A 27,180-nucleotide genomic window follows, 5' to 3' on the forward strand; every position below is an offset into this window, starting at 1 on the left:
TACAAGAGGGTGGAAGCGCATTATCTAGCGAACTTCATAAACTTATACTTGCTATTTGGGAAAAGGAAATTGTACCAGAACAATGGAAGGAGTCCATAATTGTAGCCTAAATTTTTTTGTGCGAGATCGTGCGTATTTGCTTGTATTCCGCACAGAACCAATACGCGGTAAGTGCGAAATACCACATTCAGTATTCCCAACGTAACACACATAACAATTTCCCTCTTCTTACCGCTTAAGCGCGACATTCATTTTACTGCTTTAGGCTTTTAACATATTATTTTTAGAGACGTTTAACATAGTAATAATTATAAATTGGAAACTTACCACTGAAATTTCACCTAAATTACAATGTTAATTATTGTTTTTAAATATTTGCAAAAATTAAGTGAAGTCTACTACTCCACGAAACTTATTGCATTCCTGATACAAGTAACATTAAGGAAGCCATGAAAAAATCAACAAGATTCCAGATGCGGATGTTATTACTGCAATATGTTATATAAATAATATTGTTAAAATATTAAAATGAAAAATAAATCATTACATAACCTTACCGTTTGTTTTAAGTTCGCATTTATAGACTGGGGGAAAAAAAAGACAGACGTATATCACGGCCTGCTGGAGTATAGTAAACACAGAAAACATTTTATAGCAACAATGTTGAAGAAAGATATTTTTGTTTTGCAAATTTGCCGTCATTAAACAGAAACCAACATGGAGATTTCATTGCAACTAATTAGAAATTCGTCTTTCAGGTATGTAATAAACGATCTTCGCACAAAATAATGTACGATACACGAGCGGTATTTTTGTTTTCATGTTCTCGGAAATTAAAAAAGCTCAACTACGTTTCGCTTTTTCAATCTTTTCCTCGACCATGAAAACGTCAACATACCGCTCTTGTAACGTATATTACTATTGTCCAATATTCTTTTGAGAAGATTAACTCCATATGTAGATGAAATTATTGGGGATCATCAGTGCGGTTTTAGGCGTAATAGATCGATTATTGATCAGATTTTTTGTATTCGACAGATATTGGAGAAAAAAATGGGAGTATGGATTTGAGGGAGGTGGGATATGATGATAGAGAATGGATTAATCTTGCTCAGGATAGGGACCAATGGCAGGCTTGTGTGAGGGCGGCAATGAACCTCCAGGTTCCTTAAAAGAGGGCACGCTACATCAGTTATTCATAGATTTAAAAAACGCATATGACTCGGTTAAGAGAGAAGTTTTATATAATATTCTTATTGAATTTGGTACTCCCAAGAAACTAGTTCGATTAATTAAAATGTGTCTCAGTGAAACTTGCAGCAGAGTCCGTATAGGGCAGTTTCTGATACTTTTCCAATTCACTGCGGGCTAAAGCAAGGAGATGCGCTATCACCTTTACTTTTTAACTTCGCTCTAGAATATGCCATTACGAAAGCTCAGGACAACAGGGAGGATTTGGAATTGGATGGGTTACATCAGCTTCTTCTCTATGCGGATGACGTCAATATGTTAGGAGAAAATCCACAAACGATTAGGGAAAACACGGAAATTTTACTTGAAGCAAGTAAAGCGATAGGTTTGGAAGTAAATCCCGAAAAGACAAAGTATATGATCGTGTCTCGTGACCAGAATATCGTACGAAATGGAATATAAAAATTGGAGATTTATCCTTCGAAGAGGTGGAAAAATTCAAATATCTTGGAGCAACAGTAACAAATATAAATGATGCTCGTGAGGAAATTAAACGCAGAGTAAATATGGGAAATGATTGTTATTATTTGGTTGAGAAGCTTTTTTCATCTAATTTGCTGTCAAAAAATCTGAAAGTTAGAATTTATAAAGCAGTTATATTACCAGTTGTTCTGTATGGTTGTGAAACTTGGACTCTCACTTTGAGAGAGGAACAGAGATTAAGGGTGTTTCAGAATAAAGTTCTTAGGAAAATATTTTGGGGTTAAGAGGGATGAAGTTACAGAAGAATGGAGAAAGTTACACAACGCAGAACTGCACGCATTGTATTCTTCACCTGACATAATTAGGAACATTAAATCTAGACGTATGAGATGGTCAGGGCATGTAGCACGTATGGGCGAATCCAGAAGTGGTTATAGAATGTTAGTTGGGAGGCCGGAGGGAAAAGGACCTTTGGGGAAGCCGTGACGAAAATAGGAGGATAATATTAAAATGGATTTGAGGGAGATGGGATATGATGGTAGAGACTGGATTAACCTTGCACAGGATAGGGACCAATGGCGGGCTTATGTGAGGGCGGCAATGAACCTCTGGGTTTTTTAAAAGCCATTTGTAAGTACTGAAATATACTGCATGTAATTGCTTCCCTTAATTGGAATCTAAAGTTCACAATAGGTCAGTTGAAAGGAAAACTCTAAAAAATTGAATTACGAATCCGAAAAACTTTATTAATGAAAATGTTTACATTATACTCAGTTGGTAAGTATTTTGTTACACCACTTGGCCGGAGATCCTGAAGCACATCACGACAGAGCCAGAATCCGTGTCAATGAGCGATATCTCTGTAGTCAATGGAACCTGCAACAGGCACATACCAAATATTAAATGACTGTTTTCTCTTCTATTTGAAATTTTTTTCCGATTGAATAAATGTGCTGTTTGAAAAAAATGCGAACTAGCCTATACCGTATCTACTAACTGTTCCGTTCAGCTAGGGTGCAGAAATTCTCGTAGTTTTTATGAAAAATATGGTGTTGATAAAGGTCTCAGATATTAAATAGAATGATATAATAACAACTGTAAATAACACTAGGCATATGTGTTGTATGCTTGTTTTTAAAGCAAACAGTTATTTGCATTTTTCTCAAAACATTGAAATTTGACTTATCTTTGGAACTTACCTCTTCGCTCAGGAAAAGGCAAAATCAAATCATTCTTAAAACGAGAAAATATTTGAAAGAATGTAACAGATCAGTATTGCAATGTACTTTTAAAAATCACAATAACTCACTACTTGTTTGTAGAGAAAATCTGCACGTCTTTCCTGTTCCTTGCGAGCAACAAATAAAACAAAGATTTGCTTTTTTGTCCCCACACTCGCACGCACAATCACTGAAAATTGTCACATATTGTACGTCAGGATTAAAATTTCTGTTAAACCTTTGTTTTAACGTGTTCTGAAATTTCAGGGAATAAAGTTGGCCTGCCAAGTCTTCCGAAGTGCGCGCTGAAAACGTCCGTTCTAATAAACAAATTTGCGGTATTTAGATTTACCATATTCTGAAATCTGAAAATGCTTACACACTCCTCTCACCAACGAACTCCTTGTACCAACTTCGTCAACTGCGGCTTCTGCATATTTATCACTAGACCTAATTTTCTTTAACAATTCCTTGTTACTATACAAATAGTCAAACATACGTAAAAAAAAAGGGTAAAGGTATCCCCGTAACATGCCATGAAGGCACTTGGGGGGCATGGAGATAGAGCCCTATGCTTTCCGTGACCTCGCCATTAGAATGAGGTGGTGTGGTCGGCACCAGGCTCTGACCGCCTTTTACCCCCTGAGTGAACCTCGGGGCCGTTCTGAAAATTTGGCAACGAGACAAAATCCTGTCACCACCTGGGATCGAACCCCGGACAATGTCTTACATTAAATTTCACTAAAGCAAGTACTTTCACAGAATTAATGGTAAGTCGCATCCATGAAATTTAATAACTTACTTGATAAGTCTACTGCTATTTACAGTTAACAAAATGAAGAATATATCTGGTTACACGTTTAACAATCATAGACACGGCAATACGTTTCTCACAGCAACAAGAGACCAAACGAAACAAAAGTGAATAAATAATACTAGAGCAAGTGAACAGCTTCAAATACAGGGACATCATTTTATTTTTACCAGCATTTTTAATATTAACCTGTCTATATATTTAGAAAACCGGAAACACAGTTTGCTATTCCCTTCCACTACTGTAGTTCGATGATACTGGCGTAAAACACAAACAAATCACTCTACTAGATATAGGAGGGAAGAAAAGTAGTTCATCCATTTACGTAAACTAGGAAATATCGCAATTTTGAGTTTGATAATTTTCATAAGGTTTTTGTTTAATCAAAATATGGTACTGTATTAACACATAGTGTTTTTACTCACGAATTGAGCTATCCATTCGGTCGTATTAATTATGCAGTGTATATTGTACTGTTACAGCACATTAGCGTACAATATAGGGAATGAAGTTAAATTAAAAAATAATCATAATATGGATATTTAAACACATTTTTGAAAATGGTGGCCGTTCATTTCGATACAGGCTTCAGTTCTTTTGTGCATATTATCGCACTGTAGACTATTATACTAATTCCAATTACCAGTTTCGTCCTTCGTGCGAGTAACTCATGTTGAAATAATTCTATACCTACTCTATAAAAGAGTACCTTACGTACTGTAAATTCAATCTTCCCTTCTGCCCGATCCAAAAAGATAAAATTACTCAGAAATGCTATCTACTGTCCGTTCAAGTGGTTTTGTCGCAGGGTCGTAGAAAGGGGGGGATCACGTGACAGTTAATTACTTAACGAGGCCCTTCTATTTAATTTATTTTAAACACTTGTATAATATTACGTAGACGTCCAATTCCTAACAGAAATTAATGTTTTCAGAAAAGAGCTAAGATAGCCCAGCTACTAGACTTAACAGAGGGGCGAACAGAAGCAGGCGGGGGAAACCGGGATGCGACGTAGGCAAACGGACGACAGCACCTGTACGAAAATATGATTCAATATTGAAAGCTCTTTCGTCACTAGAAAACGCGAACATATTTCTGGAACGTACTTTACTCACTAACTCAGTACTGCTTACGCGCCCTCGGCTCTGTGTCGTGAACGGTTGGAAGTTTACTAGTAGAAGGGGTGGGAGTGAAGTACATTCAAATACTCAGGTACAATAAAAATTGAAGTAAAAATAAAATGATGTCCCTGTACTTCGGATGTACTATAAGCACTAACATGAGCTGCACCCAGGAAGTCAAAAGGAGGATATCAATGGCAAAAGGAAGCTTTTAATAGAAAAAGGAACGTCTTCTGCGGACCTCTGGAAAAAGAACTAAGGAAGAGACTAGTGAAGTGCTTTGTGTGGAGTGTGGCATTGTATGGGGCAGAAACATGGACATTACGACGAAGTCAAGAGAAACGAATAGAAACATTTGAAATGTGGAGTGGAAAGACAGAATAAGAAATGAAGTATTGGAAAGAGCGGATAAGAAAGAATGATGCTGAAACTGATCAGAAAGGGAAAAAGGAATTGGTTGGGTTACTAGCTGAGAAGAAACTACCTACTGAAGGATGCACTGGAAGGAATGGTGAACGGGAGAAGAGTTCGGGGCAGAAGGAGATATCAGATGATAGACGACATTAAGATATGTGGATCATATTATGCGGAGACTAAGAGAAAGGCAGAAAATAGGAAATATTGCAGAATGCTAGGTTTGCAGTGAAAGACCTGCCCATGGGCAGAACACGTATGTATATATGTATGTATGTATGTATGTATGTATGTATGTATGTATGTATGTATGTATGTATGTATGTAGCTCCATTTTCATGAAAAGTGTAATTACACCATTTGTGCTCTGAGCCCCTCATATGTTGACATTAGTAATTATAAATAGCACGTTTTCAGCATAGGCCTACACACTTTCATTCCAGACAACAGTTGTGGTTATTGCACTCATGAAAACTAATGATTTGTGACAATACTATATGATTGTTTTACAGGTTTCCTGAGAGAGGCAAGTAATAGTAGTAGTAGTAGTAATAATAATAATAATAATAATAATAATAATAATAATAATAATAATAATAATAATAATAATAACCACGAATTACCAAGGCCGACATGCCTCAGGAAAGATGAACGATCATCCAACCAGAACGAGGATAATGTTCAGTACGATGATCATTTCAGCCATTTGGCTTATAAAACCGGATTTTGCTACTCACTGTGGCTCCCCAAATTCATCACGATGCTGGGTGGGACTAGTCCTATACACTGGCGAGAAAATTTCTTCTCTTGTTGAACTCGAGTCAGTTTTAATTCTGTATAATAAGGTAGCGAAGGGCAACCCTGAAGCTGTTTTCGATGCAACACGTCCAATATTATAGATAGAGACAAAAAATCTAGTTTCGAAGTCTCCCAGAAAATCACTCTTTTGCGCCTATCATGGCCGATGCTTGCACCATCTGTAGTTTTTTCACTAGCTGCTTGGCTTCTATTGAATTGAATACATGTTAGAAGATTTCATCCTCCATTGCACAATCTTTCATAGGTATCAAATCAAGTAGAAACTTATGAACTGATAATATTTTGTCTACTCCACGAGTAAAGAGAGCTAGTTGTGCTATATTACATAGTTACGTCTGCGCTCTCATCTATGCCACCAATGGTAAGGGAAAACCACGAAAACTCTTTGAATTGCAATAATACCTGATCATCAATGTCTGTATTTCAAGCGTTTAAATTTTTTTGGGAATTCAGGACAGATTTTTTCAGGAACCTTCCTAATGAAAATTCTGGTAAATTCGCTTCGAGCTACCTCCTGTGCTATAAGATAAATTGTAAGAAACATGTTGTTACTCTCTTTTATTGATGCACTTCAGTATAATTTACTTTTCAGCACTTGTTAGCGTGTTTTGTCCTGTTGAGACCTAAAGACTTAAAGAGAAGGATGAATGTGCGTCAATTTAATTTGTCTATCTATTTTGTTTATTTTATTTAAATCCTAGCACTTGAAATAATAATAATAATAATAATAATAATAATAATAATAATAATAATAATAATTCGATAGTTTCATATTCATAAACCATAGTTTCGCGGTGACCTTTGTGAGCTTGTTGAGAATGTCTATGTTAATTTTTTTTATGAACCCCCCATAAATACTTTCTGTAATAAAAGGCATTCGGTATTTTCCCCAATCAGTAAACAAAAATATTCCTCTTCCCACTCTTGATGGAAATTGTGCTCGTACCTACATTAGTTTAAAATGTGACATATTTTCTCCTGGGTTATCCATCGCAGTCTAGAGGTAAACCAATACGTCATTTCAAGGACTTCGAAATACAGCTGCTTCTTGAGGCCCTAAATACCTGACCCTGTCTAGGGATGACCTATCGGGGTACATAATTAAATTTGCTTGTTACTAAGTTGTTTACATCGTTGTGACATGTAAAAAGGTATATTTGTTATCAGTGTCTTGTTATTCTTGTATGTACAACAAGAGATAATGTATTTGTTATCACTTCATAGATGATTGTTCAACTAAAGATAACTTATTTGTTGTGAAATCGTTACTTCGCTGTACAACGCATGTGCTTACCTTGGGGTACTCGCTGAGGACGGGCAGGGTGAGCTGGTAAGTGGCACCGTCCCCTTCTTCCAGAGGGCAAGCAGAGTTCACCAATGATTGGCACCCGTCGGGCTGCGGCAGGGGGTACTCCACTACGCCGCCCAAAATCTCTACTATGGACTGGGCCTTCATGTTAGCGACATTGTGATCTGTGCAACAAATACTGCCACCTTCAGTTACTTTTTAGTAGCATCTTGCTTTTCCGAGAAGTCAATCGTTAGGAAGGTATTAACCCCTCTTATACAGTAAATTATATTTCCCCATACTCATGATTTACGGACTGCTATCATTACATTTTTCCGACTTACAAACAATTTATTGTAAACATATAGACTACTTTTAGCAACATCAGTTCCAATCATTAATCATATGGCTATAATCACAAGTACTGTTCGCATTTCAGGAGAAGATCTGAGCAAGGAATGCGATTTTCCCCCCTCCCCCTCTCTTATTTACAACCAATCCCCACGACGAAACCAGCCGGCTAATAACTGAACTGAGCCTTGTTGGTACCAGGCAGCCATTGACTGGGTCTTGTTTATCCCAGTCGGTCAATGACACCATCCCCATCCACCTGCTCCTTCAAAGACACTGAGTTACTAGCTTACCTTCTCATCTTACACCCCAAGGGGCATACTTCCCTCGCAGGGATCCTCTTGTGAAATTTGGACAGTACCGGTAAGTTTACTCTGTTATAGGGGCGATTAAAATAAAGAATATTAGGCTTACAATTAAAATGTACTTTGCACATTTTTTAAGTTAATCTGATTCTATGTTTTTTGAAAGTGGCAACAATTATTTACAGTTAATAGTTACTTTTTTCATGTTGGCGACGATCCTACTATGGAAATGAACTATGTCTTAGAGACGTATAGTAACCACATAACAAAATCATAGTATAGGGTCTAATATCAGTCCATCTATTCTCGACTACAAATCTTACAGCACATTAAATGTTTAGCCTTCCCAACCGTGAAATGAGCAGGTCCGTGTTCAAATCCTGGTCGGGACAAGTTACCTGGTTGGGATTTTTCCGAGGTTTTCCATCAACCACTCGAAACAGAATTGTTGGGTAACTTTCGACGTTGGACCTCGGACTCATTTCGCCTTCATTAGTATCATTTCATTAATCATCTTAATAGTTACAGGTTGACCAGGAGGACATGGCGTACGTGATTTCAGAATCCGTCTACAGATGGCACCTATCTGCTGGAGTTGCACATGTCCAGAGAAGCCGCAGGGGCTTTAATAAGCGGACTGTGGGTGACCGGGGAAGTGTAGCTCCCTCGGATAGATGGCGCCTTGCTGAGTCGTGGAATCGACGGCGGCATGGACTTACAGTTGAGGATGCAACAGATTCAGGCACATGAATTGCGAACAGATGCCATCGATCTGAGGAGGCTGCAGAATAACATCATAGGCAGGCGGAGGAATGGTCCCCAGTCAGAACTGGATGGTGTGGCTGAATCGATACGATGGCACCATGCAGTGAATCATGCGCTTGAAGAGCGATCCTAAATGGGCTTCAACAATCATTCCAACATAAGGGGGTTGCACAATAAGCCTAAGGTTGCGGTGCTTACCTGCGGGCCCTCCTCCGAAGAGAAATAAAAAGTTTTGGGGAGAGCCAAGAGTAAGAGTATGAGAGAAGAGCATGCGCAGAAAGCAAATTTATTCACTTTGTATGTGCTGGAACTGAAGTAGCACCTACACTCCTCAAAAAGGTAGAGAACAAGACTTGTAAATTTTTTGTTATGCAAATCGGAAAATGTGTACTCATGTGCTGGTAAGTACATCTGAAGAAAGCCATTAATTTGCTGTAGAATTAGAAGAAATTAATGGAAGTCAACAATGAATTAAAATAATATATTATAATGTTTATATTAATGTAATTACATTTTTAATGAAAGATAAATGTATACGGTACATAGTCTGTAAATGAAATACAACCCTAAAAAAAAAAAAAAGAAAGATGAAATAAATACATTAAATACTGGGTGCCGCAAAAGTCACTTGATAGTGAGCAATATAAGCCAATTGAGATTTTGTATTTTAAGGTTGTATCACAAAGAAATTATAATTTTGTAGTGATAGGTTGGTTTCATTTTCCCCAGAATTGTCAGCTCTTTTGTTTATTATTTTGTAATTCATTTCAACTAGTTCTGCATAAAAGTAAACATAGTTTTGTACTGTAAAGTGACACTTGGGCATCCGAGGTACCATTTTATCTCTGTCAAGAGCTCCAGTTACGACTCATTTTCAACTAGAAATAAATAATAATAAGTAATCCGTGGCGCTACAGCCCATGAAGGGCCAAGACCTACCAGCCGGCTACTGGCCTCACGGCCACATGCCGAAGCAGAGGTGGACGATCATCCAACCAGAATGGAGGTATCGTGTGGTTAGCACGATGAGCCCCCCCCCCCCAGCCGTTATAGCTGGTTTGCGTAACCGGATTTAGCTACCTATCGCAGCTCCCCAAGTGCATCACGATGCTGGGAGGGCACCGGTCCCATACACTGGCCGAAATGTCATGAGAAAATTCCTTCCCCCATGAGGACTGGAACCAGCGCGCATTCCGTAACGCGAGTCCTAGGCAGGATGCCTTAGACCACGACGCCACGGCGCAGGACTTTCAACTAGACACTAACGGATATTCTTATTTGTTGTTGATAACAGGAGTGACTGTACATTTTTTTTTAAGTTTGTGGCTTCTTTCTAACCGTTTCTATCAGTTTTGAAAGCACTCACCCGCAAGAAAATCTGCCTGGGCCGAGATGTCCTCTCCGCGCGGAAAGTCGCACGGCTGCTTCTCGCAGTTCACCACCCTCAGTGCAACCGGCACGGGTGCACCAGAGTCGCCTAAGTGAGATACAATGGAACAATGAATAATTGCAGTTTGTGTTCAGGTGAACTGACTGAACAGATGTGACGATCCTATTATGTGCTGGAGGAAAGTCTCGGGTTCGATTCCCGGTCTTATGGTGAAAAAGAACTGGCGTGAAGATTTTTACCAGACTTCTTCCAGAATAATGTTGAAACTGATTAGGAAGAGGAAAAGAAATTGACTGAGAAGGACCTGAATACTGAAGGATGCACTAGCAGGAATGGTGAACGGGAGAAAAGTTCGGGTCGGAAAAATAAGTTATGTAAAATAGTAGACAACATTAAGAAATTTGGATCATATGCGGAGGCTGAGAGGAAGGTGGAAAATAGGAAATAATGGAGAATGCTGAGTTTGCAGTAAAAGACCTTCCCTTGTACAGAAAACTATGAATGAATTTATATTACTACTGACTCTCATTCAATCCTGAATAGATGGAAAAACTATTTTGGGCAACTACTAAATGTACACAGGCCAAATAGAAATGATCTGGACGAAATTGAAATACAAACTGCTGAGCCATTTATATCCGAACCCACACTTTCAGAAGTGTAAATTGCGATAGAAAATCTGAAAAAGTACAAGTCTCCAGGTATCGATCAAATTCCAGCAGAATTAATACAAGAGGGCGGAAGTGCATTATCTAGCGAAGTTTATAATCTTGTACTTGCTATTTGGGGAAAGGAAATTGTACCAGAACAATGAAAGGAGTCCATAATTGTACCTATTTTTAAGAAGGGGGACGAGACTAATTGTAGTAACTTTCGAGGAACATCACTTTTGTTGACGTTGTACAAAATTTTGCCCAATATTCTTTTGAGAAGATTAACTCAGTACGTAGATGAAATTATTGGGGATCACAGTGCGATTTTAGGCGTAATAGATCGACTATTGATCAGATTTTTTGTATTCGACAGATATTGGAGAAAAAATGGGAATGTAAGTGTACAGTACATCAATTAGGCCTATCCATAGATTTCAAAAAGGTATATGACTCGGTTAAGAGAGAAGTTTTATATAATATTCTTATTGAATTTGGTACTCCCAAGAAACTAGTTCGATTAATTAAAATGTGTCTCAGTGAAACACCAGAGTCCATATAGAACTTCGCTCTACAATATGCCATTAGGAAAATTCAGGATAACAGAGAGGGTTTGGAATTGAACGGGTTACATCAGCTTCTCATCTATGCGGATGATGTGAATATGTTAGGAGAAAATCCACAAACGATTAGGGAAAACACGGAAATTTTACTTGAAGCAAGTAAAGCGATATGTTTGGAAGTAAATCCCGAAAAGACAAAGTATATGATTATGTCTCGTGACCAGAATATTCTACGAAATGAAACATAAAAATTGGAGATTTATCCTTCGAAGAGGTAGAAAAATTCAAATATCTTGGAGCAACGGTAAGAAATATAAATGACACTCAGGAGGAAATTAAACGCAGAATAAATATGGGAAATGCATGTTATTATTCGGTTGAAAAGCTTTTGTCATCTAGTCTGCTGTCAAAAAATCTGAAAGTTAGAATTTATAAAACAATGATATTACCGGTTGTTGTGTATGATTGTTGTGAAACTTGGACTCTCAATTTGAGAGAGGAACAGGGATTAAGCGTGTTTGAGAATAAGGTTCTTGGGAAAATATTTGGGGCTAAGAGGGATGAAGTTACAGAGTAATGGAGAAAGTTACACAATGTAGAACTGCACGCATTGTATTCTTCACCTGACATAATTAGGAACATTAAATCCAGACGTATGAGATGGACAGGGAATGTATCACGTATGGGTGAATCCAGAAATGCATATAGTTGGGAGACCTTTGGGGAGACCGAGACGTAGATGAGAGGATGATATTAAAATGGATTTGAGGGAGGTGGGATATGATGATAAAGACTGGATTAATCTTGAACAGGATAGGGATTGATGACGGGCTTATGTAAGGGCGGCATTAAACCTGCGGGTTCCTTAAAAGCCATTTGTGAGTAAGTTAGTAAGTAAGTAAGTAAGTAAGTAACTGCTTCTTCCTATCAGCTTTATTGCTTTACTACGTAAAAACATACACATGAATAAATGTAGTCATGCTATTTATGCATGATCTCAAGAATCGAGGTGATCCATCCTGTCTGAACAAAGGCTGTGTTTCGAGTCTGAACCATAGCAAGGGGTTTACTCCATTGACTTTCTTTCAGAATGCTTGTAGGAAATATTCAACCTCCTAATCAAACGAATGTATATCGGATTTTCTTCCCTGGACATTAACGGCTGAACTGATATTTACTACTACTCACGTATTGGTATAAAGGTTATGTTACTGAATATCTAAATGAAGTGTAATTTTTTTAAGTAGCTGTAAATATACCACAAACTGTTACTTCTACTAATACCTAATTACTCGCATATTCACACGGGCGGAGATTGGGCATATCGTAGAATATTATTATGGTGAATAGAGGATACTTATAGGTACAATATGTATTAGTTTTTGTAATATTTATATAGAGAGTGAAACACATCTAATCCGCCATGACGTGAAGAAAGATTGATGAAATAAATAAATAAATAAATAAATAAATAAATAAATAAATAAATAAATAAATAAATAAATAAATAAATAAATAAATAAATAAATAAATACATAAATAAATAAATAAATAAATAAATAAATAAATAAATAAATAAATAAATAAATAAATAAATAAATAAATAAATAAATAAATAAATAAATAAATAAATAAATAAATAAATAAATAAATAAATAAATAAATAAATAAATAAATAAATAAATAAATAAGTAAATAAATAAATAAGTAAATAAATAAATGAATGAATGAATGAATAAATGAATAAATAAATAAATAAATAAAAGTGAAAAAGTTAAAAAGTGAAAATCGTAGAATAGAATTGTTTTGCACCCTCCCTGCAAGATTTTTTTTATATTTATTTCATACAATACCGTTCATCAATATAGCCAACACGGTGGTTTACCCACTAGTTTTTTTGACCCTACATCGGTGGTTAAAATTTATTGAACGGTGGTCAATGGAAAATCGAATTTTAGGCCTAATATTTTTATTAGTGGAAATTGTTTTTTTTTATTCTAAAACTCGTCTGTAAGGTAGATTGCATATGAACATTAAAGAAGCTATCAATGATGGCCGTGACTTCACGAGCTTTTCAAAATAGTTGTCTTGCAATACTAGAAGGCTATTAATGTGCTCTGAAATTGACTGCATAACAACGCAATGGCTAGGACTGAAAACAGAACAAAGTCTTGATACAGAAATTGAGAATTTAATTTGAGGACGGCGTGTTTCTTTCGTTACTTCTCCAATCAAGGAACTGCAGAAAATACTGCCTGAATTTATGAATTACTGAAAGATGTCGTTTTACTAAGTCCCCATTTTTCATAAAATCAAGATTCTCTTAATTTCATTTATGGAGGAATTTAGCCCAAAAGAAATATTAAACTTGCATTTATTAGTCTACAGTTGTGCACAGTGAACTTGCTTAAATAACAAAATTTCAGCAGTTCTAGTGATTTTAGGAGTAAAGTTATTCAGTAAAATATTATCAGATATAAACCACTTCAAAGAATTGTCATATTTGCATTATTACTATTATGTCTTCCTTGGTGAGATGCAGAGGAGGGGTCAAATTGATATCATTCAAACCAGTCTATTACAGTCTTGACATAAGGGTTGCACCAAGACGGCGCGCGGCGTGGTGTATGTTGTCATAATTTTGAGTTTCCTCAATACATATTAAAAATTACGACAATGGAAACCTACCAAGCACTAATTGCAAGTACTAAAATTTAAAATTTAACATCTGTATCTGAAACTGAAGCAACGGGTGTAAAATAACTTTTTTTTCTTACTTAGGCGTTTAACTTCCTCGACTAATTGAAGCAGAATTGCTGAGTAACTTTCGACGTTGGACTTTTGACTCATTTCGCAATCATTTGTTTAAATGTCACTGACATCATCATCATAGCCCCCGGTTAAGTTCACGGTGCAGCGTGCTGTATCTATTATACGTACAAGAGTGCGACCGTTCGGCGGCAAATATTCACAGAACAGGAGTGCTGAGCACAATAAGCTTTGGGTTATGGTGCAAGTCTTCGGGAACCTCCTCCCTCAAAAAAGGTATATAGGCCCTACTTTTCTTTTTTATGCATGTGGGCTCTTTCGTAGGTTCATGATAAGAATACGTATTTATGAATTAGCTTTTATCGTCCTATGTGCTCCCCCAAGGAAGTCGTTCTATCCTATCTCAAGCCATCCAACAGTTGAATATTCTTGCATATCATACTTACACTGATCGAAGTCCGTGGCGAGGGCGGCTGCAGCCAGTACGGTGAGGACCAGGAGTCGAAGCATCTTGTAGCTAGTACATCTGGAATGCTGAGTGGGTGCTTTATAAAGAAACAAGAGCAGCCAAGTCAGCATCATTACTGATAAACTTATCTGTCAAGTGCCGACACAGATAGAAAAACCTAATCCCAACTGGCCACCTGTTCCTATTTTTTTGTAGGATATGATACCGTATTTTTATCCACCGATTTGTGTGTGAAGCCACGTCTGTAGCTCAAGCGATAGCGCTCTGGTCTTCCATCCAGGCGGTGAGGTCTTGGTGGAATTCGTGGTGGATGAAGCAGAGAGCTTTCCTCGGGATAACTCCATTTTCCCTCTATCATTCCATCAACACTCTCCATCTTCCCCTTATTTCATATAGGCCTATAATCTGCATTAGTTAAAATCAGGCTGGAGTGAAGTCTTGGGGGAGGGGAGATAGTACGGATTTCCGTATATAGGAAGGTTTAGGGCTCCGGACCCTTGGCTTGTCAGGCTACTAGTCTGAGGACAATTTATCTTTAGGGTTTAAAAAACCTTTAAGGGTGTCCATATAAGGATTCGTATTTCTTATAAGACACATCTAAGGTTGGTAATTGTATGCGTATGCATAAATCCTAGCTCTATTTATATAGGATGTATTTGATATAAACTGCCAAAAATACTGCGGTAGAAAATAAATAACTGAAGAAAAAAAATAACGTTTTTCTGTAACTGTTAAGGTTTTCTCTGAAAAAAAAAATGAATAGACAGATCCCTATCAGAAACAACAGATAGATCCCTATTAGAAACGACAACAACCAAATTTCTTGGCTTAAAAATCGATTAGGCCTATGTGTTAAATTGGAAAAATCATATTAAAGAAATTACCCCCAAACTAAATTCAGCATGTTTTGTTATTAGAGCTATGCAAAAGATAGTAAATATCAATACCTTAAAAACAATATACTTCGCATACTTCCACTCGGCAATGAGTTTTGGAATAATATTCTGGGGAAATTCCACAGATAGTAACAGTATATTCCTATTACAAAAAAGAGTATTAGAATAATAGTAGGTGCCAAGTCTAGGGAATCGTGTAGGACTATTTTCAAAAAACTATAAATAATGCCCATGGCTTGTCAGTATATTTTTTCATTAATAATCTTCCTCGTATGTAATCGTGAAAACTTTGTAACTAATTCAACAGTTCATAGCATAAATACACGTCAAAAAATGACGTTCATTCTCCATCGGAAAGTCTATCGTGCTATCAAAAATGAGTGCGTTATATGGCAGTAACAATTTTTAATAACCTCCCTATCGATATAAAAAATGAAACTCAAAACATAAGGTTATTTAGGGCCAAATTAAAGAAGTACCTAATTTCTCACGCCTTCTATTCTGTAGGTGAATTCATGACATTCAATAACGCTTCATGAAATTGATACTAAAACTTTGTGTTGTACTAGTAGACTATATTGTAAATTTCGTCTGTATATATTTCATCTAGACTGTGACTATAAATTAAGACTTTATAATAGTATTAAGTTTTTTGACTTGTTCCATATTCTAGTTGTGAAGCAATGTATTAATACCATGGAATGTTAATAAATACAATACAATACAATACAATATAATACAATACAAGATAGTCATTATGTACTTCGCCCGCTACGTGTGTTGAAGTAGTTTTGTATGCCGCGTCTGTGGCTACAATGCTAGCGCTCTGGCCTTTCGTCCAAGCGACCCTGGTTCGTTTCCTGGCCAGGTCGTGATAAAACTTATGGTGGACAAAGCAAACCTTATAGAGGCGTTTTCTGTGGATACTCTCGTTTCTCTTTATTATTCTATCAACTCTCTCCACTCCCCCCGCCATTTCATCTATCATCCGCAATAGTAAAAATAGGCTGGGATGAAGTCTTGGGGGTAGTACGGGTTTCCGATGCTGATATAGAAAGGACTTGAGGTTCCGGGCCCCTAAGACTCATCAGACTAATCGCATGCGGACGGGACCTGGCTCCATCAGGGATGGCTCTCCTTTCAGCGTCGGCTGATCAGGAAGGGCTTGGGACTCAGGGCTCCTGGGGCTTATCAGACTACTCGTTCGCGAAGCGAGACCTGGGTCTAGCAAGGGCTGAGGCAGGATGACCCACCTGTCAGCGACGGATTCACGAATACCACCCAGGCCACCTGTCGGACTTGGACAATCATCGCATAGACTATAGGCGCACAATGGACCAAACTATGCCTAAGTATACGTGCCCGTCCCGAGTCCAGCCCAAGTAAAGGCTGGTTCACAATAAACCGGGAACGGAAACGACAATGAAAATGATAACGGAAAAATTGTTACAATAAATATATTTAAATGTGAGCATTCACAATTAACGAGAAGCTTACCGGAGCCCGGGAAAGGGAACGAATAGTTAGCCAAGTTTTAACTTTGCCGATCTCGTTTACGATCACAGCCTACTAGATTCATTCTGTTGTCACCAAAAAGCTATTAGGTCGTCTTATATTTTGTATCAAGGAGGCCGTGACATAATATTTGTTACTAACGCAGAAATTCAGTAGAATCACTTTAAATGTATGCTACATGTAGGCCTATATGTGACCAGACTGCCACGCGAATTGAATTCTTAAATCTGTAGTGCTCGGGAAAAGTGTCACAGGTCAAAAATGTTAATTTTACAAAAGAAGGAAAAAAATTGTATTCACTCTGGTTTATGTCGATTTGATTTTCTTCTGTATGAATTATTGTGAAGGGAGAAATACTTATGTCTCTTTCCCAAGCGAGCAGATGTTCCGTAAGTTGTCAATAAATTAATAAAAAATGTTCGTGGAAACTGACTTATGCCACTTTTCCCAAGCACTGCAGAAATATTCCGTGTCTTAGATTTCGAAGTTGTTTAACTTGTGTGTATGTTGGCTGGCTTGTACTCTTAAGAGAATGTCATTGGTCAAGTATGCACAAATAATATTAGAATGCGTAATATCGACTTTACATATCGTTATTGGCACATCGATATGCATGGCCGTTTCCGTTTTAGGTTTATTGTGAATAAAAAATCTTCACGTTCTTCGCTTCCCGTTTTCGTTTTGGTTCTCGTTCCCGGTTTATTGTGGACCAACCTTAAAAGCCAAGCCAAGTCATTTTGTATTTGAAGGTCATTGCTGTAGCGAATTGTGATAATCTCCTTCCCAAAGCAGGGTAAATACTCTGCTGTGTATTGGTATGTGTTGGACGCAGAGTCATTGGCAATGGACTTCACATGCATTCGAAATGTAAGCAAATATTAGACCATCAATCTTAAAAATATAGTATTTCACAAATTAAAAATAAAATTATAAGAAAGAATTAAATTACGCTAGACATTTTGTTTTATAGAGTATAGACTGCTGTGTACATTCTATATAATTTTGGCAGTTACACTCTGTATATCGAAACATTAGTTTCAATAATTGCTTTTACGTAAGTAATATTTTTGCCTAAGGCGGACTAAAACGATACACCGTCGTTACTATACATTTAGCCATTGAAGATGGACTTACAGATGGAGAATGCTGTAAATCAGTTTGTGAGTGAAGTGTTACAAATGAAAACTTTTCCATATAATCTTCCTCCATTGAGTGAATACAAACTTGTTTTAGAAACTGTTAGAACTGTAATATGTAGATTTGCTGGTTCCTTCAGGTAGTTTCGCTGCCACCAGGTAGTTGCTGATTCACCAATGCTTCCGCGTGATGAATGTCACCACCACTACCAAGTGATAATGTAGTTGAAATGATGAAGGGTTGCGTGATTTCTTGGAGTGTTGAGTTCGTAAATGAGCTAAGTCATTTAATTTTCAAACACAAGTATATAGTCTTTATTGTCAGATTTTCTCTAAGTCCAATAACGGATGACAGAACAGATGACAGAATAGTGAAAGTGACGTAGTGTCGAGTACAATATAACGAGTGTAGAATGTTGAGTATCTCTGGGATTTTGGGTGTCTGCCCTTTTTAATAGATCTATCTAGGTGTGGCGTTTACTCCCCTCCGGTCACGTGACTTGAGGGTGCATTAATTACGTCCCCCTCATGGTCACGGGATGAAAGGGGATATTTACTCGTGATAATATGCTCTCTGACTGAGGGTAATCTTTGTTAAGTTAACAAGACATTTGTCTCGTGCTTAAGTGCGTTTCCCATCTTTCTTATCGTAGAGGAAACAAGCTTCCTTCCTTCTCAGGCGCTGTAATACCAATATCCCAAAGTCTACTTGTCTAGACTAAATACAGTTACTATTTTATGTAACATCACATAGTTATTACTGGAGCCCGGATGTTAGGCAAAATGCCTTTTTAAAACTGAATGTATGTATGAAAGACCTTTAGAGATAAACACGTTTCCACACATTTGAGGACTATAGGCCCAATTTTTATTTTGCCTTTTTTGCCTATTTTAGCTCCCGTTGTCTATTTTAAGGTTAAATGCCTTTTTTTTTAGCCTTTTTACGTCGTTATTTTACATTTTATATATTTTTAATGCATTTAAAATGAACCGCACATAAATTATATAAAAAAAAGAGCGGTTGTACAAATTAAAAATATATATTCACCTCACACAAATATTTGCTGAGAATCTTATTCTCCAGCAATACATAATATGTTTCCAAGAAGTCGTAAACTTTTCTCCCCTATCGATTCCATCTTGAATGCCACTTCACAAAGATGTTTGAACAGTATAACCCTCAGTGCTGAGGTCACTTCGGGGTTTACCAGCGAAAGAAAGGGGATGAGGTAAGTATTAAAAGCAAGTCTCCAGATCCCGTTACTGTTGTCGCATGCACGCACAAGTTACGGGTACTTTGAAATCTCTGATCCCTTCTCATACCCCTCTTTTTGAGACAATACACAGTCGGTTTTTTCCGATCTCTGAAAGAAAGTAGAGACAGCTCTTCTGAAATAAGTTATTTTAAGTTTGCTCCAATCACTTCAGTAGAAGTAGAAAGATCTTTTTCCACCATGAGAAACGTTCTCTCTGACAGGCGGCTTATTACGACAGTTGACAACTTAAAAATGCATCTCGTTGTGACATGTAACCAAGGAAAGTGAATACCGTATGGGATAGTTTATTAAGTATTTGTATATATTTTTTCTGTTTCCATGAATAATAAATGCCTATTTCCCTGCCTATTTCTACTATTTTAATGCCTATATGCCTGCCTATTTTAACCAAAATAAATGCCTAAACATCTGGGCTTTAGTTATTACACAGTTATTTAATAGTATACTTGGTTATTCTTTGTAGTGAATACATATTACAGAACTGAAGCAAGGAGGAAAGCCGATAAAGATCTAAAGTACGTACACGTTACATCTAATAAAGTGATATTACCGGCGTAACTTAAGCAGTAGGCGCGTATGCCTGCTGATCCGGAGCTGCGCTTAAGCACGGGTTTGAATCCCGCTTAGGCTGATTACCTGGTTGTGTTTTCTGCGAAGTATTCCCAGGTAATTATATATGGAGAATCCTCGGTCTCATCTTGCCATCACCAATTCTATCGACGCTAAATAACAGTAGTTGATAAAGCATCGTTAGATAACTGACTGCACATAGCAGAAGAATACGAGATATTTTTCAAATTGCTAACTTCAATTTTTCTGAAACTGATTAGAATAAATGTTTCAAGTTTTTAAGTTTTTCCTCGAGTATTTAGATAAAACTGTGAGGAGCTTTTGTTTTTTTTTTTTTCAAAACTTAACATATCTATTTTTAGGAAATGCTATAAAATGCGTCTCTGTGAGAAACGAAGGTTTTTCTTAAGTAAAAATTTATATGAATCGATTGCAAAAAAAATAATGTTTTATATTTCACCATAGAAAATATTTTGTTCACTTAAGAAAAGTAAGTTTTTGGCCTCTGAAGTGTATTTTCGTATATTGGATATGGTAAGTTTTGAAAAAAAACTGTAACATACATATTTTTTAATCGGTTATTTTACGTCACTGTATAAACTGCGATGGAATTCGTGAGCGCAAGATGATATTTGGCCAAATAAGTTCGAAGAGTCACTATGAGATTATCTGTAATTCGCCTTACAGTTGGGGAAAAACTCGGAAGAAAATTAAATGATCAGTCCAAACAGGATTCGAAACCGTGCTCGAGCGCAACGTCGGGTCACGAGTCAGCTCGTTATCCCGATGGCTAACACGTATTTTGCCTTCATGATAGAGGATGGTTTTTCGTCGTGACAAGACATGTCTGTTTAGAAAGTCGCGAGTTACGTTGAATAAAATAGTATTTACGTTAATAATTTGGAAGGATAATCGTATGTCTCACTTGCAGTTCTATTGCATTCTGTTGTTTTTAATTAACTTCAGTCTCATGAAAGCATGATGGTGTTTAGGTAAAAGAGCTTAACCCTCATTTTCTAAATGCGACTTTTCTTATGTAATTAGTTAAAATTTAAATACAAAACGTGAAGATAATTTTTGGCAATTATGTTTATATTCTTTCATATAAAATAAGTAATAATAATGTGCTAAAATTTAATTAGGCCTATAGCTGTTTCTCAAAAAATTTATTTTGTGGGATAAGCCCTTTTACTTGAACACCGTCGATTGGTAAATATTAGTTCTATTAAAGTCGATTACGTAATATTTATTAATAATAATTAGGCCTACCTACTATTGTACTTCAACCGTGTTCATGAAATTAATAAATACTAGGTCTATACTGCGAAAGATTGGAGAAAGCTGAGTTTGCAGTGAAATACCTACGCTTGGACAGACCACTGTGTATAATGAATGAATGAATGAATGAATGAATGAATGAATACTGCGAGCAAGCGTTCAGCTGTATTGGTGAAAGAGGTATTAAATTAAACGTCTTACTTCAATCTTGACAATCGCAGAGGGCATGTAACATCAGTCCTGCCAAGCTATGAGAGATGAAATGCAGAAGATGGAAATTTAATGGGGGATATTCCTTTTAATAATAATAATAATAATAATAATAATAATAATAATAATAATGTTTTTCCAATTCACTGCGGGCTAAAGCTAGGAGATGCACTATCACCTTCACTTTTTAACTTCGCTCTAGAATATGCCATCAGGAAAGTTCAGGATAACACAGAGGGTTTAGAATTGAACGGGTTACATCAGCTTCTTGTCTATGACGACGTGAATTTGTTAGGAGAAAATCCAGAAACGATTAGGGAAAACACGGAAATTTTACTTGAAGCAAGTAAAGCGATAGGTTTGGAAGTAAACCCCGAAAAGACTAAGTATATGATTATGTCTCGTGAGCAGAATATTCTACGAAATGGAAATACTTGTATAAAAGTTGGAGATTTATCTTTCGAAGAGATGGAAAAATTAAATATCTTGGAGCAACAGTAACAAATATAAATGACACTCGGGAGGAAATTAAACGCAGAATAAATATGCGAAATGCATGTTATTATTCGGTTGAGAAGCTTTTATCATCCAGTCTGCTGTCAAAAAATCTGAAAGTAAGAATTTATAAATAGTTATATTATCGGTTACTCTGTATGGTCGTGAAACTTGGACTCTCATTTTGAGAGAGGAACAGAGATTAAGGGTCTTTGAGAATAAGGTTCTTAGGGAAATATTTGGGGCTAAAAGGGATGAAGTTACAGGAGAATGGAGAAAGTTATACAACACAGAACTGCATGCATTGTATTCTTCACTTGACATAATTACGAACATTAAATCGAGACGTTTGAGATGGGCAGGGCATGTAGCACGTATGGGCGAATTCAGAATTGCATATAGAGTGTTAATTAGGAGGCCGGGGGAAAAATACCTTTGGGGAGACCGAAACGTAGGTGGGAGGATAATATTAAAATGGATTTGAGGAAGGTGGTATAAGATGATGGAGACTGGATTAATCTTGCACAGGATAGGGACCGATGGCGGGCTTATGTGAGGGCGGCAATGAACCTGCGGGTTCCTTAAAAGCCATTTGTAAGTAATAATAATAATAATAACTAATAATAATAATAATACAAAATCATCCTGTAGATAAGGCTTGAAGAACTGGGCGACAATTGTGGCTTTGCCTCTCTCATCTTATACGCCACTCACCCCTTCCTTCCATCCCCGCGTCATTGACTTGGTAGGGGAGGGGATTTGTATTCTGTCTTAAGGTGCGTACACACTTAGCGAACGAACAACGAACGAATGATGAAGCAAAACTTCGTTGTTCGTTCGCTGTTTGAAGCGACGTACAAATCATCAGCAAATTGTCAGAAAACATTCACATTCGCTGATTATCCGCTATAAAGGCAGACGAAAATATAATTATAGCAAGTGCAGGCCTGTTTCATAAACACAGTAATAATATTAAGTAATAGTATTGCAGTCACGAAAACAATTTTATTAACCGACTAAATTCTGTTTCATAAACGTTTTGCACGAGTCATAAAATACGTACAGTAGCCAGATGATTTGAGGTTAAGGCTGACAAACATAACCAAGTTGGTCTGCACTCTACAGCTATTTATATTATTCTCTCTGTTAACAGTTGTTGAATGAAATAAGTTTTGAAGTACTATCTTTAATAGCAACAACAGAGTAAATCGTAATATGTGTGAAGGTTTGGGAGACAATTTATTTCAGATAAGATTGTAAATCACTGCAACTCGAAGTTATTGTTTCTGTTATTTGATTCAGTTGATTTACGAGTAAAAGAAACAATATGATAAATCTAAAATATTGTGAACAGATATTTATCATTCCTAATTGTTCACGTCTCTGCTGTTGTAAAGTTTGCAATTCCAAAAACAGTGTATCAGTGACAGAAGCGTGTGTGTGCGCGCGCGTGTATAAAAATTGGACCTCGTTATCTAAAGAAGTACCATATGAAAATGTTAAGCAGTGAAAACTTTTGATGACAATATTGTACCAGCCTTAAGGACAGTGTTTAACGACAGGGTTAGTGGACCCTGCAAAGCGTCTTATGTAAGATATTTCAAGTTCCGTTATAATTCGGAATACTGCGCAAGTACTTATATAAAAAGGCTTAAAAATTATTGGTGCAAGCGTAAATAAATACACATAAAAATTACTCTTTTACCAAAAATAAATAAGTAATGCAATAACGACATAAGTACTTACGCGGTGAAGTCGTTCCTAGAAAATATAGTGTTTGAGTTTGAAGGTGTGGATGTTGCAGAAGATTAATGTTATGACGAAATTAATAAAAATACTGAAATTGTCTTAATGGGTTTTTATTGCTGATTATGTTGTAAGTAGTATTTTCAAGAAGTTACCTGACTATACAAAATGCAAATACATATGTTCTAATTAGAGATTGTGATGTGGAATTGTGGATACTGTACCTATAAATCTCGTAAGTTAATTTTAGTTTATGCCCTCAATAGGGGTGGTTTAAAGTAGTCCACATATTTTGTAATAGATCTACTTGTTGATATATGTCTGCAAAAGATTTTGGCTCACCAAGATCTTTACAATGTTAATTAGTGAAGAGTATATAGATTCAGGTTGTCACAAGTATACACTGAAAAAACATTTCAATAGGTACAGAAAATATTAATATTACTGTATTTTGTTATGTAGATGTCCCATAGGCATATATTTCTGAACAATTATTATAATTTAAAAAATGACGAGAAAGGGAAAAACGTTAAGTTCAATCATTCAAATAACATAAAATAATGTAAAATATACAGTAATTACTTTCTAACAGTTCTATACTGTAATTGAATTTAATTTAGGTTTCATCCTTTCCAATTGTTCCTCTTTTACAATTAGATAAGATAGTTTTCAATTTCAGCCTGGTCCACCTACATTGGCGTCTATGACAGTTTGTAAGTATGGAGAGGGACTTTGTTAGTCATTCATTTTGTCTCTTATGCTTTTTAAAATGGGGAAAAGACGTGAAAATAACTTGAAGGAACAGAGTTTTTTGCGAAAAGTTCTCGAATTGAAAGGTCAACTATTTCATTATATTCGTAACTTTCTTGCATATGGTTGTAGGATATTCGTTGTCTAAAATTTCTTGGACGTCGGACAAACACTCCCTCTTCATCACTATTTGAGTCAGAATTACCCATTTCAAATGGTTTCATGGTTTTATCTTCAAAATCTAACCCTACATTGGCATTTACTTTTTACAAATTATTAAACTATTACTTAAAATACAGTCATGGAACTAACGTTAATATTATTAATAAATTTAATTATCTTTGCTGCTTTATGAAACACTTTAGTAATATTATTATTTATTTTAGTAATAATATGAGCGTTTACAGTAATAAATAATATTATTAAATATTACTTTTATGAAACAGAACAGTAATAATATTACTTAATGTTATTACCTTTTTTAGTAATATTACTTTTATGAAATAGGCCCCAGGGGAAAGTTTCAGTACACGGATACCTCACTGACAATAATTATCTTAAAATATTAAAAAGAGAGATTTGTCTGTGTTTGTCGTATGCGCATCATGCTTACGAAAAGACACTTTTCAATGCCAATAATTTATTTTGTGTGCACAAGGTTGGAACTTTGTTTTTTCTGGGCGTGAATTTGTCCAAAAGGAACGACATATGTTTATACGCGAACCAAGTTGACTCGTACACTTCATCACTCCCCATTCCAGAACTTTTTATGGAATTCTGTCTTTCACTCCAGAATGATGTCAGTAGGGATTCAATTTTCTTTTTGACTTCTGCTTCCTACAATAAACAAAAAACATATATCCACTGAAAATAAATAAACAAAAATAATTTTCAAATTTTGCACGTGTTTGACTCGCCTATCTTGCAGCTAAACATCTTTCCAACAGGTTCCCAAACATCATGTTTTCTTATTTTATTGTGGTAAGTAGGATACTTGGGATTCCATGAAGTTTCCTGCTCCCTATATGCATTAATAAGATTTATAACAGCGTCTTCCGTCCACTCCAGTTTCGACATCCTGTTAGTGAAATTGAACTAAGCGCTGCGTTCTGCTACGAACTACAAGCTAGTGGCAAATCCCGTCCACAACGAATACCAACTTCCTTTGATGTACCGACAAGCGACGGATCACTTCCGAAGGCAAACCAAACGATCGGTTTGCATTTGCTGCGACGTACACACGTACCGATTTCAATCAACGAATGCAATCGTTTGCCGTTCGTTCGTTGTTCGTTCGCTAAGTGTGTACGCACCTTTATGTGATTGCGTACGGACCACAGATACGTCATTCAACGCCGGTGCACTGTGGACGGGGAACCAACGCTTTCCCCATGCTTTCCATCCCTCTCTCGCCAGTTCTGTATCCCTGCTGTTGGTTATACTGCAAGCAGTTCCTCTCGCTATTTCATAATCCACTAAACGGGTAAATATTCTGAAATCATCACTGAGTACAGTAGTAAATGTTACGTTTTGGGAACATGCCTGTCGTGAAATAATTCACTAGTTTACTTGTTTATGTAAGTGTATTCTTATGTTGTTAATACAACTCCATTTTATGTTTGTCGCATTAAGTCTCGATTTATGAGTTTGTAGTATTTTATTTTATGTGAGATTTATTACACTCGTATTTTCCTCGCTTTAACCATTTATGACATTTATTTATGTAATAAGTTACTTTTATTTCTGTAAACAGAGGATTAATGGGCCTTAGTTTATGACATCAGCATTATTTATTGGTCTTGTTCGTCATATGTTACCCTATGAGTTATTTATGAACTTCGTAGGTATTAAGGACGGTACAGACATGACTTCACAAGCGGCGAGAATACAAAACAATTTATTGTGTACTCACTGCGCTCCCGTCATTGTAAAGATGTCTGAGGAACTAGTCATAGCGAGTGCTGCATTTATAGTTTTGCGATTTATTGAAGAAGAAAGACTTTGGTGGGTGACACAGCTTTACAAAAACCGAAAGTGCTATGATGGCTACGAAAAATATGGTGTTTGAAAAGAGTTCAGGACATTTCAGGAACTTTGCGTGTCGTCTTAGACTTAGGATTTCGACTTTCTTAATCAATTGTATCAAAAATAATGAAGAACAGACACTTTAGATAGGGTTGCCATACGTTTGTATTTTATACGGACAGTTTGTGTTTTAAGATCCATGTACATGTAGATAAATGCAAATAAGACAAGACAAGAAAAAAATAAAGATGGTAAATGTGCAAATTCTAAATGATGACAGTAGACTAGAGCAAGTGGACAGCTTTAAATATTTGGGAGTACTATAAGCAGTACATGAGGTGTTGTCAGGAAGGTAAAATAAGCTTTTGTCAAAGGAAGCTTTTGATAGAAAAAGGAGCATCTTCTGCGGATCTCTAGAGAAAGAACTAAGGAAGAGACTAGTTAAGTGCTTTGTGTGGAATGTGGTATTGTACGGGGCAGAAACATGGACATTATGACGAAGTGAAGAGAAGCGACTAGAAGCATTTGAAATGTGAATATGGAGGAGGATGGAGCGTGTGAAGTGGACAGACAGAATAAGAAATGAAGCTGTGATGGAAAGAGTGGGTGAAGAAAGAATAATGCTGAAACCGATGAGGAAGAGAAAAAGAAATTGGTAGGGTCACTGGCT

At 36.5% G+C, this 27,180-nt stretch overlaps 1 protein-coding gene across 1 annotated transcript; it reads right to left on the bottom strand.

Annotated features, from left to right (window-relative positions):
* Window positions 1-2,394: 2,394 nt before the first annotated feature.
* LOC138704763 (NPC intracellular cholesterol transporter 2-like) lies at window positions 2,395-14,763 on the bottom strand. Its single transcript, XM_069832975.1, has 4 exons — window positions 14,590-14,763; window positions 10,138-10,248; window positions 7,357-7,535; window positions 2,395-2,550 (listed from the first exon to the last, which is right to left on the bottom strand). The coding sequence occupies exons 1-4, from the start codon at window positions 14,723-14,725 to the stop codon at window positions 2,464-2,466; spliced, it is 513 nt and encodes a 170-aa protein (XP_069689076.1). The 5' UTR covers window positions 14,726-14,763; the 3' UTR covers window positions 2,395-2,463.
* Window positions 14,764-27,180: the final 12,417 nt, after the last annotated feature.

This window comes from Periplaneta americana, chromosome 8 (assembly GCF_040183065.1).
Source record: "Periplaneta americana isolate PAMFEO1 chromosome 8, P.americana_PAMFEO1_priV1, whole genome shotgun sequence".
NCBI lineage: Eukaryota > Metazoa > Arthropoda > Insecta > Blattodea > Blattidae > Periplaneta > Periplaneta americana.